We start from the raw sequence: 19,372 nt of genomic DNA on the forward strand, positions 1-19,372 counted from the left end.
TCCACTTCAGAATCTGGGTGAGGAATTGTCTATTGTAGACAGAGAGACCAGACAAAATCCAAAGTGAAAAATTACATAAAATGAGGGTAACTAACTAGATTTGCTGAAAATGTATGATGCAGACGAAAACACTTTTCTCTGAACCAATGAGCAGAGTGTGGATTTGCCATATTATGAACAACTGGTTTATTAAAAGCAACGGAGATTGGAAGTCTGCTTTTTTAGCTTGCAACTGATTGAGGAGAGGTAGTCCAGGGGTTAGGGTACTAGCCTGGGTTCAATTCTCTTCTCCACCACAGACTTCTTATGTGACAAGTCACTTAGCTTCTCTAGGTATATCTATACTGCACACTAAGCCTGGGCTCTGACTCAAGTTTGAACCCAACCCTCCCTTCCATTTACACATAAAATAGTTTGACTTGAGTCCACAAGCACTCAGGGCCTGCTATGAGGGTTGGTCAGAGCCCAAGTCCTGCTGTGACTCTGGTCCAAGCCCTGTCCAGTTTGGAAATAGGTCAAGCTGCAGACCCAAGTCAGAAGATCTGCATAGTGCAGTATGGACATGCCAACCAGATTTATAATGCCGAGTAAATAGTGAGCACAAGAAACCCTCAGGAAGTCTGCAAACCCTTTGTAATTTTTAAGATTAAAGGGAACGTTTTCATAAGTGCCTAATTCCCATTTTCAAACAACTTATGTGCTGTGGAATTTGGGAGTCTAAGTCACTTTGGGTATAATTTTCATAAGTGCCTAAACCACTATTCTGGCCCTGCTTACAGTATAGGCCTTGCAGTGGGGCAGAAGAAGGCTGGGCGAGTGTCCATCCACGCATTATAACTAGAGTGATAGCGACAGAAATATTAAGATTTTTTTATGGTAGCCTGCACTTTGGGGTTGAGAGTTCAGAATTTGGCTGGGAGAAGCCCTGGGCTCAGAGATGTGCTTTTCGCTGTGCCTGGGAAAGTCTGCCCAGATCTGAATGAGTTGTAAGTCACAAAAAATTGACCAGATTTTCACAAAATGACAATTTTTTAAAACTTCACATAGTCTCAGGAAATATTCCACTTTCTACAATGCTGCACTCTCAGCTTTAGGTGCTCTACACCTGTGGAGAAAAACCAAACCATAAGTGCCAAGCGGAGCGCTCATAACTGAGGCATTCAAAATTAGTGGAGACTTGAAAATTTTGTCCTCAGTCTCTCCATCGATAAAATGCTATTAATGATACTTTCCTATCTCACCAGGGCAGTAGGAAAACAAACTCATTACTGGTGAGGTTCTCAGATATTTGGATAATGAGAACAATAAGAAGGCACACAAAGAAATAAAAAATTCCATATTTAGTGATTTTTCGTAAAAACAGACTTGTTCCCTATCTCAACAGAGTATCAAATTTGAACTGAAAACCAAGTATACAGAGTTTTTGCTGTTGGCAACTGTGACATTCAGTGTCATCTCCCAAGGACCATCCCCAAAGTCAACACTAACTGTGCCTAAAAACATTTTGCAACACTCAAGCATTCTGAAGGAAACAAATTTTTCTGAGGTCACTTCAGCATTTCAAGCAATTTTTTCCCTTACAAATGCCAAACACATATGGAGTTTTCAGAGATTATCCAAAATAGCATGTGTTAGAATCATAAAGGAAAAAGGTCATTTATACTAAATAGAGCTGGAGGAACAGCCTTCCCCAAGCCCTCATTTGCAGGCTGGCCTGACCTTACCTTGTCACAGAAGACTTTAATCTGGCAGTAGGCCCTGTGGACGGGTTTGTTACTCCTGTTATTGTAGCTGTAGGTGTCAATCTGAATGTTCAAAGGCAGCCCTTTAACTCCTTTCTGAGAGGAGAAATCTGTGCTGAGGCAGTTTACAGAAATAAAAACCTGCAAAAGAAGGAAATAGCTTCCATCAGCAGCGATTAATACATTCTCAGTGTTGCTTCAGCCAGCCATACTGAGTCACAATATAATGACTCCACTTGGGTTGGCTATAGGATTTCAATCCTAGATCTTCAGAACGAAAACAGTGAGTTTCTACCACATAAGCTAAACGACTATTCACATGAATCAGTGGACCAGCCACTAATGGAGGTACAAAGACTCATCCTCCTAGTGTGGATTACAGCAACAAATATCAAACCTCATGCAGACTCTAGTTAACATCTGAAGATCTTTATGTCCCGAGAAATATTTTGCCTATTGTAACCCTTTTCTAGGGGGCAGAAATCCCTTTCAGGCCCCATTTTCACTGGTCAAAAGAACAGTGTTTAAAAACCTTACTTAAAACAGGAGTCAGACAGGCTTGTAACATGCACAACAGAAATCAGTTTGGACAGTCACAAAACCATGTTAGCTCCATGATTAAATTCTACCGTTGAAACTGATGAATTTTTAAATATAGTTATTTAATACAGGTCCCAATCCAGCAAAAACCTCAGGGCATACTTAACTTTAAGCATGCAAGCAATCCCATTGATTGCAGTGGGATTACCTGTGGGTCTTAAAAGTTAAGCACATGCGTAAATCTTCATGGGATCAGGGTCATGAATGCTTCCCAGCAGTGTTCCTTTTCCTGAGCTCTAGCAGGATGTTGGGAAGTAGAATATGAATCCATTTTCATTGTTCAAATGAAATGAAAGTTAATAGAAAAAGTAATTTAAAAATAATTTCAGTTTCTTAATGTAAGGTCTTAGTAGTAGCAGAGGAAGGGAATTTTCTAGTTGTCCTATTTAGAGGCACACTGAATTAGTACTTAGCCAAAAGATGCACCTATTCAAATACCAGGTTCTTATACACAGGTAGTCCTCATTATCATGAGGGGTTAGAAGTAGCGGAAACCAAAGACAATGATTTACCGGAAAGTTATGGATCAAGATCAGCCAAAGCATTAGAATGGATTCCTCTCTCCTTCCTTTCAAGGATAAAAGATAAGAATCCCTTCCCATCCCCTAAAGAAAGCAAGGATTTCAGAGCCAGAAGCCACACCAAGTACCTTAACCAGGACTTTGAAAAATATTGCTCCAAAGTTTAACTGCAAGTTTGTTTTGCTTATAATAACAACAACAAACTGAAATTCTAAACATCAATAGTGAGTGAGGGACTCCTGCTGGTACTTGATTGGTACTACAATTTGCCAAGTTAAGTTTTCAACAGCTTACACAGTTTAAAAAAGGTTTTTATGCAGCACTGTCGTCATAGGTTGAAACATGTTTTACACGTATTATAAAAAGGGGGAAAGCTAGTAAGTATTACAGGTGAGTGACAAGTTATTCCTGTTTCCAAGGGATTTTTTTTTTATAAGAATACTGTCTGCAGCACTGAGAAGGTAGCTGAAGAACGTGCATATCTGCACTAGATGAGGTTTCCTGATTAAATTATTAAAGTTTGATTTTCAAAAATGCACATGCAATTAATATGAACAACTGCATGTACAATTAAGGAGTACAATCGTGTTGCCTGTGCGAGTCAGGAGAGAGTTTCATGCAAATGGCAGTTATGCAGGTAGCTATTGGCACACACCCTTACCAAAGTATTGCATTATCACTCTACCATTAAAACTACACAAATCAGTGTAGTTTTACGAATCAGTCCCTTAATGTCTGTTTGGTTACCCACAATCTCTGGGAAAAGATCTAGCATTAAAACGTATGAACTGTTCACACATTTTTCAATAAATATCTATGAATCACTATGGCAGCAACTAGCTCCACTTTTGAGAATTTTATAAGAACGAACTACGGTGACCAGACAGCAAGTGTGAAAAATCGGGATGGGGGTGGGGAGTAATAGGAACCTATATAAGAAAGACCCCAAAATCAGGACTGTCCCTATAAAATCAGGGCATCTGATCTAGAACCAACTACTGCTACCCAACATTTTAGGCTGTGCACTGAATGGATTTTGCATGGAAGAAACAGCTACTAAAGCCCTATGATCCTGTCAAATTGATTCTATACACTTTTGTGCAATATTCTAAAGCAACAATGCTTCAAGTCTTTGATTTAAAGGAGGCAAATATGTAGCTAAACACCATTAGAACATTGCTGGAAAAAAGTATTAGGGGTTTTAAAAGCAAATCACCTACAATAAATTGACCAGATTGGTTTGCCAGCTTCTAAGCCACCCACTCCTCCCTGATCCTCTACAAGATGGTGTGGGCATATCAACACAGCCAATATTGAGCTATTTATAAGAGTTAGTACAATGCAGATCTAGGGCCTGTTCATGCAGCTTGTAGGGGTAGAATGCTCCGACTTCAAACAGATGTTTTGTCTAAGTAAAGACTGCAGAATTGGAACACCCGAGAGAGCATTCTGCATTGCATAAGGGAGCAAGTGGAGGACTTTGAGGAGTTTCCTCTGGTTTTGGATTTGTATAATGGATAATGTTGCCTTATGAGCAGAAGTGTTATTTCTGATTAGTACTGACTTTTATTGGTTGCATGTATATTGCTTAGCCTGCCCATAATGAATGTTTATTTGTGTACATCCTTGTGTCTGTATCACTGTAATGAAATAGGAATCTTTAAGAGAAAGCAAGGACTGTTTTCCTCAAGAACACATGTGCAGATACAGCCATTACAACTGGTTTAATAGAGTCTTGGAACTTTCAAAAATCTGTGATTTAATATTATACCTTTAAGCTTCAAAGGGCGGGGGTGGGAGAGAATCTTTAGACTAGCTAGGCATCAATTCCTTAGTCCTTGGAGCCATTTCCCTTTGGTTGGGAGCTCTTGGCATTTTCGAATTCTAGGCCTCTCTTTACAGCTTTCTTTGCATTTGCTGGGGGTGGGAGTGGGGAAGAGAGGGTTATGTAAATTCTAATCTACTGACCATGCAGAGCATCCTCAGCAATGAAGTCAGAAGTTCATCTATATGCTAAACATGTACAACATTGACGGACTTCAAAATACACATCCCCTCTTTAATCCACTAGTTCTATGTGAATTTGCAATTCATCTACCAGGTAACAAGGATCTTTGTTCCATTTGAAAATAGCCTTCATTTGATTAGGTCTGGCTTTAAAGGCTGAATCTATTTCTAGGACAGAAATCATTATTCAATCTTCTGCATTCTAGAAGAGGAAGAAAGAGGCCTAAACCCCAGTCTTTTCGCTCTACTCCTTTTGGATACACAGGAACCAGTCTAAACTTGTCCATATGCAGAAACTCCACTTAATTCAACATGATGTGTCCAAACCTAGTGAGAAAGTTTCACCCTTTCCATGGCAATATGCTAGTCATCTGATGCCAGACAGAGTGCTTTAAAATCCCACCTGAATAGAGTCTACAGCTGTGATCTTGGAAACAGTTTTTTCCAGTGAAGCGTAAACTTGATTTCTTTCAGGCACTTTGTTTAGGACAGATTTGAATCAAGTTCTTAAAGAAACAAGGGTGAGTGACTGACCCAGCTACATCCCCACCCCAACATTTTCAGAAGAAAAATGTAACCACAAAAAAGTCACTCAGCATCTTTAGCCTGTTCAGCAAGATTCCTCTTCAGCTGTCCAACCTATTTTTTTCTAAGGGCAGTTCCGCATTCTTGGCTATATTAAGACTTGTTTGTTACTTTTCAAAAAGATTTTCATTTTCATCTTACCACCCAGGATTCAGCTTTAAAAAGAGATGACACATAAAACACACAGTATCGTCAGTCCCAAATGTTCAAAACCCATGGGGCAGGCCCCCAAAAGTCAATAGTCTGGCTTAAAAAGAATGAGATTGTTACTGAAGACAGACACATTTGGGGTTATTTTTGCCTTTTGGGTTTGAGATTTTAGGTTATACCCGAATCACATTTTTAAGCTTGTCTCTGCAACCAAGAGGTCCAGAAACTTTCCTGTAAAAATAAAAGTAAGCTGAAATTCCCTCCTAATCACACAGCTCCTGGAGCTGGGAATTTGAGGGGGGAAAATACAAAATATTGCAGGAACTGAGAGTGTTGGAAATACTGCATATACAATTTGGTATCCAGGAAGATGCATGCATTAACTTTTACTTTACGCTTCTATAGTCCTTTCCATCAGAGACTCTCAAAAACATTACCAACAGTAATTATGTTAGCTTCCCAATGCCCCTCTGAGGTCTGTAAGTAGGATTCCTATTTTCAGAGTGGAAAAGTGAAGCAACAAGATTAAAGCAACTTCTCCAAGGTCACAGAGGAAGCCTGTGGCAGGGCAGAGCAGAGCAGAGCATCCATATCATGACTCTCAGGCTGTGCTTTAACCACAAGACCATCTCGTATCTCAAGGAAACCTAGTGTACACCTACCTTGAAATCTACGAGAAACTAATTTTAATAAGTGCAGAGATCTTTTAAAAAAAATTAAGAGAAATCAAGTCAGAATATCTGTGATGTGCCCTCAAGAAAGAGCAGCAGATGCAGCCAAAAACTTTTTCACACAGCCGCTTTTACTAACAAGACCTGCCTTTCAAACAAGCCAGGAAAAATGAAAAAAGTATAATGAAAGTACAATCAAAGCACTGCAGAAGCTTCCCGGTCACTGAGTTGAAGGATGGTTTCTTAATGAAGTCCTGTGCGCCCAAATCCCTTCTCTTCAGCTTATCTTGGCACCACACACGATTCTCGCAATTTAATTTAGTTAGAAGCCTAAATAGTGGAGTTTTCAAACGAAGATAAATTATGTTCACTGTATGCATAATAATAAAAAACCAGGAATCACCGAAAAGCAACGAACAAAATGGGTTTGGAGATATTTATGCTTCCAGATCAGAGCCCGATACAGTGCGGCAATTAATTCCTATGTTCCCAATATTCACGGTGGTTTTATTTTTTGAAATACTGCAGGCAGATCAAATCCTATTAATTTCCATTCATGCTACATTATTCTTGTACCCAGAAGAGTAAGACATGATCCAACAATTCAAAGACACATTAGGTACTCTTTTTATAGGCAGCATTCAGATAAAGTTCCAATTCTTTTCTAATATACTTGAAGGCAAAGTGCCTATAGTTTTTGACAGAAGGTTCTGCAGCCTCATTTGCATCTCTTCAGCTACATTCAAGTTTAAGCTTCCATAGATTCCAAGCCCAGAAAGGACCACTATGATCATCTAGTCTGACCTTCTGTACAACACAGGCCATAGAACTTCTCTATAATAATTCCCAAAGGGTATCTTTTAGGAGAAAAAAAATCCAATCATGGATAAAGAATCCACCACAATCCTTAATAAGTTGTTCCAATGGCTAATTACTCTGACTGTTAAAAATGTATGTCTTATTTCCAGTCTGAATGCATCTAGCTTTAACTTCCAGCCACTGGATCATGTAATACTTTTCTCCAGTCACATCCCGGAGACCAACCAGACCTCCACCCTCACCACCCCAAATTCCTGCACTGCCCATTATCAAATATATGTTCCTCATAGACGTACTTGTATAGACTGTAATCAAATCACCACTCAACCATCTCTTTAAGTTACTGTACCAAAGTCTTCATTAGCTCCACATGCAGAGGGCATGTTCACCAACTTACTGTGCACATGTAACATACTTATTTCCCAATGGAATTTCCTCAGATGTGAATGGTCTTCATTGAAGACTGGCTCCTTGGCAAGTATGAGGTTTTCAGTTTAGCAGTTCTGACTTACCAAAGTTCAAAAATAAGTACTGGAACCATTCCCTTAAGGTAACGCTCTCTCTGATATGTCAGCCAATCTTAAGTTTACCTTAGAGCCAACAGACATCTGGAGATCATTTAAGCCCAGTGTGTATTTAATTCATTGAATCACATACACTGAACAGGAACTTGACGTGTGCAAGGCACCACCAAATTCCACTTCATAGAATCATAGACTATCAGGGTTGGAAGGGACCTCAGGAGGTCATCTAGTCCAACCTCCTGCTCAAAGCACAACCAATCCCCAACTAAATAATCATCCCAGCCATGGCTTTGTCAAGCCTGACCTTAAAAACCTTTAATGAAGGAGATTCCACCACTTCCCTAGGTAACCCATTCCAGTGCTTCACCACCCTCCTAGTGAAAAAGTTTTTCCTAATATTCAACCTAAACCTCCCCCACTGCAACTTGAGACCATTGCTCCCTTGTTCTGTCATCTGCTACCACTGACAACTGTCTAGATACATCCTCTTTGGAACCCCCTTCAGGTAGTTGGAAGCAGCTAATCATCCCCCTCATTCTCCTCTCTGCAGACTAAACAATCCCATTCCTCAGCCTCTCCTCAGAAGTCATGTGCTCCAGCCCCTAACTATTTTGTTGCCTCCTCTGGACTCTTTCCAATTTTCCATCTCCTTCTTGTAGAGTGGGGCCAAAACTGGATACAGTTATGGCAGATGAGCTCTACCAATGTGAATAGAGGGAATGATCACGTCCCTCAATCTATGGCAATGCCCTACTTATACAGCCCAAAATGCCGTTAGCCTTCTTGGCAACAAGAGCACACTTTGACTCATATCCAGCTCCTCATGCCACTGTAACCCCTAGGTCCTTTTCTGCAGAACTGCTGCCTAGCCACTCAGTCCCTAATCTGTAGCAGTGCATGGGATTCTTCCACTTTGGGCTCTATTCACAGATGCTTAAAATACTTGGGTAGGTCTCGCCCAAGCCTTGGCATGCAGAGGCTGAGCAGGTATCCCCCGGGTCTATGATACAGGACGCCCAACCCCTAGCAACTGACGTATACAGTCAGTGGTTTATTGTGCTCTGAGCCCATTTAGCACAGTGAGGACTCTTGCAGCAGGGATGCTGTTTGGCACTGCAGCAGGGAGCACAGAGAGGGAACGGCCAGCAGGTGCCATATGCCGCACCAGCTGGCACACAGGATCGCACACAGGCAACCAGTCCATTCCCTGGGCTCAGCTGTGCAGCACCATGGGATGCAGCCTGGCTTTCACTGGCTCACAGGACACGTTCTGCTCACCCAAGATGCTTTTAGTTTTTGGTTTGATTCAGTCTTTTTGCATCAATGCAGAGTATCTGGAATTCATGTGATAGAATTTATGCTATTTCAAGCTCATTAGCTAGAGGCAGGTTAAACTGTAACACGCACCTTCTTAAGAATTTCATTTGGATACTTTATTCTTCTTGACCCCCAGTCCTAAAATGTTAGGGAATGTTCCTGTGTCCTCCTAAATAAGTATGACATTCCATCAGAGACCTGACTGTATACGTTCTATGTAGCATCTTGGGATCCTTTGGGCAGACAGTCACTATAACTAGGCTTGGAAGGATCAGATTTTTATTGGTAAATGTTGGCTTTGCCATACACATACAAACCATCCAAAAAATATTTCCATCAATAAATCAAAATGTACAGGGGAAAAGTAGCAAAAATGCTGTTGAGAACCTAGGGTCAAAATCCGGTGATTTAGACTTATGAATTGGGCTTGTTACAAATGGACTAGCAAATGAATAGTAAAAACATAGCATGCTTTATTGATTTAAGGATATTTACTTTTGTGTATTTTTGACATGTGATTTGACAATTAGTGTTTTAACAGCTTATAAAATCTTAACTCTTGAATCTCAATGTCTGTCATTAAATAGATCTGACCCCCATAATTTCCCTGCAACTGAACAATTAAAATTGATAATCTAAACAACGCTTAAAACAAACTTTGATATGTAAAAATTATATTTAAAAAAATTGAATTCTGACAATCCTGTCTATAACATAAGGCATGGCTGCCTCTGTTTGGCTTGATACCCAGACCAAATACTGTTCACATGAACACGTCTCAGCCTTTACCAACTGCCTTTGAATAAAGAGAGGCCCATCGGGTCTTAGATTGCCTTAACTTACCTTCTCTGGAGAAAGTGCACAAGTTTATATGGTCTCTTTGCTGGGTTGCAGAAAGACTGTCAACACACTAAAACTATCCCTGCATAAGCACAAAGGTATTGAGGAGAGCTACAGTACCTTTCTTGCCTTTCTTGGTCTGGGGGATGCAAACTCCAGGGCAAGCCCCAGCCTGGGCCAAATTTAAAAGCGTACAAAAAGGACATGCAGAAAAGAAGCTGTGGGAACCCCTCACCACTTCTTTTAAGTGGGAGCCAATAAAGCCAGCACATTTGTCCAGACTAAATAAAAGGGTTTGAGGATTATTCAGGTAAGGATAGTCAGGCCAACTTGTTGTTCTGTCTGCACTGATTCACTCATAAGATTGCTACATCTGTGATTGTGTAGTGAGAGCTGTCATATACTACGGAGATGGAAGACACAGATGTGCCTAGACTGATACCACTACAATTTAGGATACTCTGTCAGCATCCTGACACAAAAAGGTATTCTGGGCATGGGAAAGAGATTCTAACAGAGAGAGCTACCGGTAGCTTTGCTTTCTGTTCATGGAGTCAACTCACAGTCTTTCAAAAAGGGTTATATTACAACTTCTCTTGATGAATGGTTGACTAAGCAGCTTTGGGCCTGAATTCCACCCATGTCATTCATTGTCCACCCAAAGAAAAAAAGCTACACTGAAGGAGAGAGATTTTTAATTTAATACAGATGGCTCTAAGCAAGTTATTTTTCCACAACCACCTTCCGTAAGTATTGTGAAAACAAAGGGGGAAATCTCTAAAAGACAAACTGACAACTCTTGCTGGGAACATTTTCACCTCTAAAAAGACAGCATCAAAATTGGCTACATCTTGTTTGATCTTCATGAGCACTGTTCACAATATTCATTCTTTTATTTCCCACATGCTTCATGGTTTTTGCATCACAGGAAGGGAAAGCCAGGGGAGCAGACATGGAGATGAAGTGGGCAATACATTCATCTGTGGGCTTCAACACCCAAAATATGGATTGTTTGATAGATGTGCAGTCCTACTGCATGTGCTATAGCTCCACTCTATATCCCAAGAACCAGTCTATCCAGAACCCACAGTGGCAGGACTGGTGAAAATGGCAATAGGAAGAAAATCCTATGAAGGACATCCAGCAAGGGCATGAGACAGAACAATACATCAACTTCCAAAGCTGAAATCTTGCAGTGGAATGAGTTTGTTACTTCAAGTTTGACAACGATGGATGTGGGGTGGGAGGGGAGGGAACCTCCCATTTTCTACAGCAAAAATAGATATTTCAAGACATTCAGTTAGCTCCTCTTCTAATGGAACATCCCAAGGCTGTGGGGACCTGTGTACCTGTTACCACTGGGCAGCAAAAGGTGGCAACTCCATGGAAAAAAGCAGCTTAGATCACCAAGTCCTATGTTGTATTGCACAGGATCTGTTCTAATGCATCAGAACCTAAGTCAAAAATTTGCTTCCAGTGGTTTAGAATGAGAGAAACTTGGGTTTCCACTCTGGAATTCCAGGATGATTTATTTAAAAATCTGTTCCTCAGAAATGTGTATGTTTACTATGACTTCCTCTCCACACTTCATAAGCTGCACTCACTTTTGCCCCAGATTTTTTTTTTTTTAATTTTAAGAACAGCCATTGCTTTAACCTGACACTTTTCTCTTATTGGAAATGCAAATAGGCATTTGACTCACCATCCTCCCATTCACATTTCATGGTTTCATTCCCAACTAACCAAACCTGTACCTTCTTAATGAAACCAAAGATGGCAACACCTTATTTTATTGAGGTATAGGATATATGGATGCCATTCCAATGAACCATCATTAGAGGGATAACTTGGTGGTTTGAGCATTGGCCTGCTAAACCCAGGGTTGTGAGTTCAATCCTTGAGGGGGCCATTTAGGGATCTGGTGCAAAATAATCTGTGAGGGACGGTACCTGGTCCTGCTAGTGAAGGCAGGGGGCTGAACTCTATGACCTTTCAGGGTCCCCTCCAGTTCCATGAGATGAGATAGGTATACATGCAATATACACAGAGAAAAAGTTAAAATTGTTCCTACAGTGAACATCAAACAAAAATTATGCTAGAACATATTAAAATAGTATCTCAGAACCACCCAGACAAAAATAAGTCTGTTTCAAATCACAGTAAGTGATCCACCCTCTTCAGAAAAGTAAGTTCAGTGAAACAGACTCCTGCTTATTACAATACATGAGCAGGTTCCACTATACAGAGAACACCCATGCTAAGCAGCCTCCTGCTTCAAGAAACCAGACCAAACTGTCTAAAAATGGTTTGGGTACGATTCTTCTTCACCTTTAGTACAGCAATTAAACAGCTGATTGTCATTTAAGATGTCACTGAAGTCAGGTTTCCCTGAAACTTTCTTTAGCCAGGAAAAAGCAAAAAAAAATACCCAAACTATCTCCAATTTCAGGGATTACTGTAGTGCTGTAGTCATAATGAATAGGTCGGAGTATGAACAAGAGGCTGCTAGACAACTCTCTGACACCCCATTCTACAGGCCATTACCCTCCGATCCCACTGAGGGTTACCAAAAGAAACTGCACCATCTGCTCAAGAAACTCCCTGAAGCAACACAGGAACAAATCTACACAGACACACTCCGAACAGGGGTATTCTATCTGCTACCCAAGATCCATAAAACTTGGGAATCCTGGATGCCCCATCATCTCAGGCATTGGCACCCTGACAGCAGGACTGTCTGGTTATGTGGACTCTCTCCTCAGGCCCTATACTACCAGCACTCCTAGCTATCTTCGAGACACGACTGACTTCCTGAGGAAACTACAGTCCATTGGTAATCTTCCGGAAAACACCATCTTGACCACTATAGAGATAAGAGCCCTCTACACCAACAAAGATGGATTACAAGCCATCAGGAACAGTATCCTCAATAACGTCACGGCAAACCTGGTAGCTGAGCTTTGTGACTGTTCTCACCCACAACTATTTCACATTCGGGGACGATTTATACCTCCAAGACAGCGGCACTGTTTTTTTGTTTTTGTTTTTTTATGGCTGACCTAGAACAACGCTTCCTCTGCTCTTGTCCTCTAACACCCCTACTCTGCTTGTGCTACATTGATGACATCTTCATCTGGACTCATGAGAAGGAGGCCCTTGAGGAATTCCACTAGGATTTCAACAATTTCCACCCCACCATCAACTTCAGCCTGGACCACCCCACATAAGAGATCCACTTCCTGGACACTACAGTGCAAATAAGCGATAGTCACAACCACCACCCTATACCAGAAACCTACTGATCTCTGTACTTACCTACATGCCTCCAGCTTTCATCCAGGCCACATCACACGATTCACTGTCTAAAGCCAAGCCCTAATATACAACTGCATTTGCTCCAATCCTCATACAGAGACAAACATCTACAGGATCTCTATCAAGCGTTCTTAAAACTACAATACCCACCCAGGGAAGTGAAGAAACAGATTGACAATGCCAGAAGAGTACCCAGAAGGCATCTACTACAGGACAGGAACAAGAAAGAAAAGTAACAGCAAGCCACTAGCCACCACCTACAGCCCACAACTAAAGCCTCCCCAGCGCATCAAGAATCTACAACACATCTTGAAGGATGATGCCTCACTCTCACAGACCTTAGGAGACAGGTCAGTCCTCATTTACAGACAGCCTCGCAACCTGAAGCAAATACTCACCAGTAACTACACACCACACAACGGAAACCAATCCCTGCAACAAACCGCATTGCCAACTCTGTCCGCATATTTATTCAAGGGACACCATCATAGGACCTAACCACATCAACCATGTATCAGGGGCTCATTCACCTGGACATCTACCAATGTGATTATGCCTTCATGTGCCTGCAATGCCCCTCTGCTATGTATATTGGCCAAATCGGACTGTCTCTACACAAAAGAATAAATGGACGCAAATATGACATCAAGAATCGTAACATTCAAAAACCAGTAGGAGAACACTGCAATCTCCCTGAACACTCAATAAACGTGTGAAGTGGCTATTCTTCAACAAAAATACTTCAAAAACAGACTTCAGTGAGAAACGGCAGAACTGGAATTAATTTGCAAACTTGACACCATCAAATTAAGCCTGAATAAAAACTGGGAGTGGCTGGGTTACTGCAAAAATTTTCCCCTCTGTTGATACTCACTCCTTCTTGTCAACAGCTACATCCACTCTAATTGATTTGGACTTGTTAGCATTAACACCCCCCCGCCCCCCACACACACACGATAAAGCAACTCCCATCTTTTCATGTACTGTGTATTTATATCTGCCTACTGTATTTTCCACTCCATGCATCTAATGAAGTGGGTTATAGCCCACAAAAGCTTAACAAATTTATTTGGCATAATCTGTAAGGTGCCACAAGAATTCTTCACTGTTTTTACTCTCTCTAAAGGTTCTCTGGCACTAAATGCCAGAAGTGCTGCACATATTACTCCCTTCTATACCCTAACTTTAATGAACACAAGTGAGGGAATGTCTACGCTTTAATTAAACACCCAGGGTTGGGCTGAGTCAGCTGACTCTGGCTCACAGGGCTTGGACTACGAGACTGTAAAAGTGAGGTGCAGACATTTGGCTTGGGCTGGAGCCCAGGCTCTGGGACCCTCCCCCATCCCTTCCAGGGTTCCAGAGTTGGGCTCCAGCCAGAGCCCAATCGTCTACACCTCAGTTTTACAGCCCCGCAATCCGAACCCTGCAAACCCAAGTCAGCTGATACGGGCCAGCCATGGGTGTTCAACTACAGTACAGACATAACCTGGCCTAAGGGACACCTACCTAGGAACTGCAGGGAGCTATGCTGTTTATTTAGAAGATGGGTCTCTTTAGCCAGCACAAAATTGCATCAGGCCACTGTACTGCTACAGATGTCATTTGTACAGGATATAAAATCCCCCAGATAATATCACTTGTGTTCACTGAAGTATCCCATGGAATCAGATGAGTGTTAATATCTGTACCCTTGTCAGGTTCCAAACTGGGTAAGTCCATTCTGTCTAGCTACATCTCCCCCACAGTCTGAGCTGAGCAGGCTTCCTTGCCCCAAACTACTGGCTAGTACTATTAAACTGCTATTGCTTTTCACTCCAGAAGCGGCCATATTTCCATATGTGGGAAAAGATTCCTGGATATTGGTAGCCTTGTACAGTAGAACTTATGGATGGTCTTAGATACCAGCATAGCAGGGGCTCAAGCACAAATTTCAGCTGGAGCACTGAGCTGAATCCTGCAGAGCCTGCCAGCCTTGAGGAAGCTGACTAGCTGCATCAGCCAACTCTCACTGACTAGAAACCAGGCTATGCCCCCAAAATGTAAGGGTCAGGAAGTTCTGCAGACCTATTGTCACACCACTAGAGGTGATGGGACAGTGGTGCTTGTTGTGCCTGGAAAAAATGGAGAGTGCTGGGGCCAGGCCATAAGATTTGTATATAGACACCATATTTTTGGGAGTGAGCGCAATAGTGATGATATTCACTGTTATTAAAGAAGTACCTAGAGGCTTCCCCTGAAAACAGAGCCTGATTGTGCTAGGCACTGCATGTATACATAGAGTAAGAGACAGTTCCTAGCCCGAACAGCTTACAGTCTAAGTAGACAAGGCAGAGGAAAGGTAGGAGCAAGGAAGTGCTATTGCCCTTATTTACAGATAAGGGATGCAGGCAGAGAGAGTAAGTGACTTCTCCAAGGGGACATGCAGTCTGGGGCAGAACAAGTCCTAACCCAGCAGGTGAATTATGCTTCCCATGTGATCAGTGGAAACAATCATGTACATTTGACACTCTCCCCAGCACTCTGCCCATTCACCCATCCTCCCCTGGGCTCCAAACTTCTGAGCAGCATCAAGCAGCTGCACTGGTTAAGCCAACAGCCATAAAACAAGTCTTTCCCCACAAGTCTCTCACTTCCTCTCACACACCTCCTTCCAAATTAAGTAATTTGGAATTATAGGTGGAGAAATATTTAGTCAAAGATCTTATATCTATCACAGTTCACACAACTGGCAGGGTCACCTTCAGCATTGCCCCACCCCCTTCAGTGTTTTCCATTCCCCCCCATTTTAATATTCTCTCCCCCCTTCAGTTTCAATGCATTTTCCAGGCTCTCTTTCAATCTTCCTTCATTTCACCTCCCACCCCCTTCTCCCAAATCCCTAGTCCCTTTCCTGATTCCAAGAATAAACTTTTTGTGGATGGATTCTCCCCTGCCCCTCAGACCAGGCTTCTTCCTACCCTTGTGGAGCACCCTCAGCTCTTCACCCCAGGGTAAGGCAGCACCAGGGTCTCTGCCCTTATAGGATTTAACACTCCACTGCTCAACCCAGTGAATACTCTGACCCACCTACTCCACCATCATTGTGTAGCTTTCTAGAGATTCCTGTGCTGTCCCAGAGTAGCCAGCAGGAGGCACTGGGGAGCTGCTGCAGGGATAGTAGTACAATACCACAGAACTGCTTCTCTACACTATTTGATTTTGGAGTTACAAGCTCCTCCCACACGTGTTTACATACATGAGTGCACAGACAGTGCACGAACTGTCAGCTACACTGTCACTACTTGCTCAGAGCAAATCTTGCCATCATAGTGCCAACGCACATGCAAAGCTCTGGGGTTGCTGCTGCACAGTTAGACGGTATTCTCCCTGCAAAATACTGCAAAGAACTAGGCAGCACTCAGTGCAATGCACACTGTCCCTTAAACACCTGTTTCCAGCTACTTCAGTTTCATGCAACAGGAATTTTCTGTTTGCTGCATTCCAGTTTATAAATCTTAAGGCTTTTCATGTTTAAAAGACAAAGAATATTTTCATGCCATAACAGTGCCATTATATTTTACCAAATCCATGATGCATACAAACTCCATTAGAAAATGTGAAAAGAAAAGTTGGCCATGGAAATATACAAAGCATCTCCCCAGCTATGGATTGTTACTTCCAGGAACTCCACTTCAAGGATTTCTGCTGGGAAGAAAGGCTATGTACCCACAATGCACTGTACCACAGTTGCTGGAGGCAGCATCATGGGATGATATTTTACTTCATCCTTCTGAAAAAACACATCTATAGGCGTCAGTCCAGTGCTCAGGTTGCCGATCCCATAAATTACATCATACACATGAACAAAGACCTGAGCTTGCCAAGACAACTGGTATCAGGGGCACGCGGGGGGTGGGGAGGGGGAAGCAGCAACACGACACCCCTCCCCCCAAATAACCGATGGGGGCACCAAACTCCTCCGGCCTTGAGACTGTGGGAGGGAAGAGCAAGCTTCTGCCAGGGCCGGGGTGGGAGGCATAGAACATGCCCCCACACGAGGCAAAGTAAAAATTCTGCGCATGCAGGTATAGATGCACAGCACCCACCACTGTTTGCAACTTTGTCTAGCACAGGCAAATCTCTAAAATTCAGCAACAGCCTAAGCCATTCTCACAGAAGACTAGAAACCAGAATGAGTGGGGGAGGGGGAAAAAAGCCACACAGTATCGCAGAACAAATCCTTTGGCTGTGGGCCTACCATTTCAGATAACAGAAGGGGCTGTGTAAGCACCTTCCCGATAATCAAGGCTCCACTGTACATCAGTTTGTTAAGCGCTTTATCATTAAAAATAAAGCATTTTACTTATTGCTTTGAAGGACTTTTCTGTAGCATGGGAAGCTCAACTCTTGCCTCATTCCCCACCCTCTTCATACACAGCGCCACACAAGCTTTTTTTTTTTGGACAAAAAATAGTGAGGTAAATGAACCATGCAATAAAAATTGTTGAAATTGGCTCAGTCTCCTCCTGATAAGATCACAGAGTTGGGAAAGAGCTACAGCTCCATTGATGAGTAAGCTGATCAAGATTCACTGTCAAATGCATTCGCTCAAGGGAAGAACGAAAAAAAAAAACAAAAAAAACCCACACCACCCAACAAGGTTTAAATAAGAGACGTAGCAACCCAGTGTGCTTGCTACAAAGGCAACCCTTTGTGGATCTGTCTCATGTAAAACCTTAGGGTATGTGGCAGCTGGGGAGCAAGCCTCCCAGTCCGGGCAGACAGGCTCAAGCTGGTACGCTGCAAATAGCTGACCGGGTTCTGAGCTCGGGGCAGCGAGTCCAAGACGCTGCTAGAGCCGCAATCTCCCCACTGCTATTTTTAGAGTGCTAGCTTGAGCCCCGTATCGCGAGTGGCTCCCCAGGCTGGGACCCTCACCCCTGGGTGCACTGTACAAATGTCAGTGCTTACCACTCTAGCTAACACCACACTCAGGCCCACCAGTTCCCTGCTTGCTTCAGTCTAAAAAACTTACATTCAAAATAACAGTTTTATTTGGTTTTGTAAATTTCCAACAGTCAGGACTCATGCTCAAAGGCCTGACAGACCCTCAAATTAGTGTTGTCTAACCTACAGCTCAAGCTACTTGTGTGTGTGGATTTAATCCCAAACTGACAACCCTGGAAGCTACCAGTCTCCATTTAGCCACAGAACAAGCAGCACAAGCGTCCCCACATAACTCCTCCAACATGGCACCCCTACCCCATTGCCACTCCTCCAGGTGGGGTTGAGGAGTGAGAAAAGGTACTTCACACTCTCCACATTCAATCCCTGGGCTAACTGCCAGTAAAGATGCCAATTATCTCAGTGTTAATTTGATGTGAACACCCATCCACTAGAGAAACAGGCCAAGACCACCTCTCTATTTCACACAGGACATCACAGACCAATGGGACAGAAATGACTTTAGTGTCTACTACCCTGCACTGGACTTAAACCAGTGATTTAGAGGAGAATTGTTCCCCTCTGCCACCCAACCCTTCAAAGTTATTTCCAGACATTCAGGTCTCAATCCCACTTTCATAAAGCTGGGATGCACACCACTGTCCCAGCAAGTACTGTCCCCTCTCCCTGGTCAAGCAGGTGTGCAGCAGATTTCACAGGATCTGTAATGAAGTTCACTTATGTATCCAAGGTCAACACTGTACCTTTAGTTCATATCCTTGTCCACTCTCCTGCCTGTGCATTTACCAGCCACAGCTGTCAAGAACTAAACTAGCCTTTTCATAACAGTGAAACAGACTGTCTCAATTTCCCAGTCTCTAAATAGTTCTTACCTACTTCTCTTGGTTGTTGAAGCTCAGTTAATTCATGTTTGTAAAGGACTTTGAGTCCCTTGGACGGAAGTACTATTAATCTAATCTGTAGCAGTGAGAAAACATGTAGCTCTTTACTCTTGGATCCTGTACTGAAGGCAGCTATTATTCTATCCAGTTTCCTGAACAGTCCAGCACTTCCATGCCTCAAAACCCATTCAAACCTTTCAGTACCTTTGCCCGGGAAAGGCACCCTGCTGACCAATTCCAAGGTAAAATGGAAAACCATCCCTTGTGACATGAACAAAGCCAGGGCATTAGGTTCTAAGTTCAAGGAATTTTAAAGACTGGAATCTGATACCAGACTCTTGAACCGTCATCCAGTGCATCTCTGAGACTGACAGACTGTGCTGGGCACTGGTCTTGGCTTCTACATGTGCTGCAAAGCACTGACATGTAGAGCTTCAGACAGACAACCCTGAA

The 19,372-nt window shown here is 42.6% G+C and overlaps 1 protein-coding gene across 2 annotated transcripts in view; it reads right to left on the bottom strand.

Moving 5' to 3' along the window:
* Positions 1-19,372, bottom strand: part of GRHL1 (grainyhead like transcription factor 1) — an 85,795-nt gene that overhangs the window by 35,107 nt on the left and 31,316 nt on the right. For both annotated transcript variants that reach the window (XM_075063682.1, XM_032779727.2), the window contains exon 9: positions 1,725-1,883. In XM_075063682.1, coding sequence (XP_074919783.1) covers positions 1,725-1,883 — 159 coding nt within the window. The remainder of the gene's footprint in view (positions 1-1,724; positions 1,884-19,372) is intronic.

This window comes from Chelonoidis abingdonii, chromosome 3, assembly GCF_003597395.2.
Source record: "Chelonoidis abingdonii isolate Lonesome George chromosome 3, CheloAbing_2.0, whole genome shotgun sequence".
Taxonomy (NCBI): domain Eukaryota; kingdom Metazoa; phylum Chordata; order Testudines; family Testudinidae; genus Chelonoidis; species Chelonoidis abingdonii.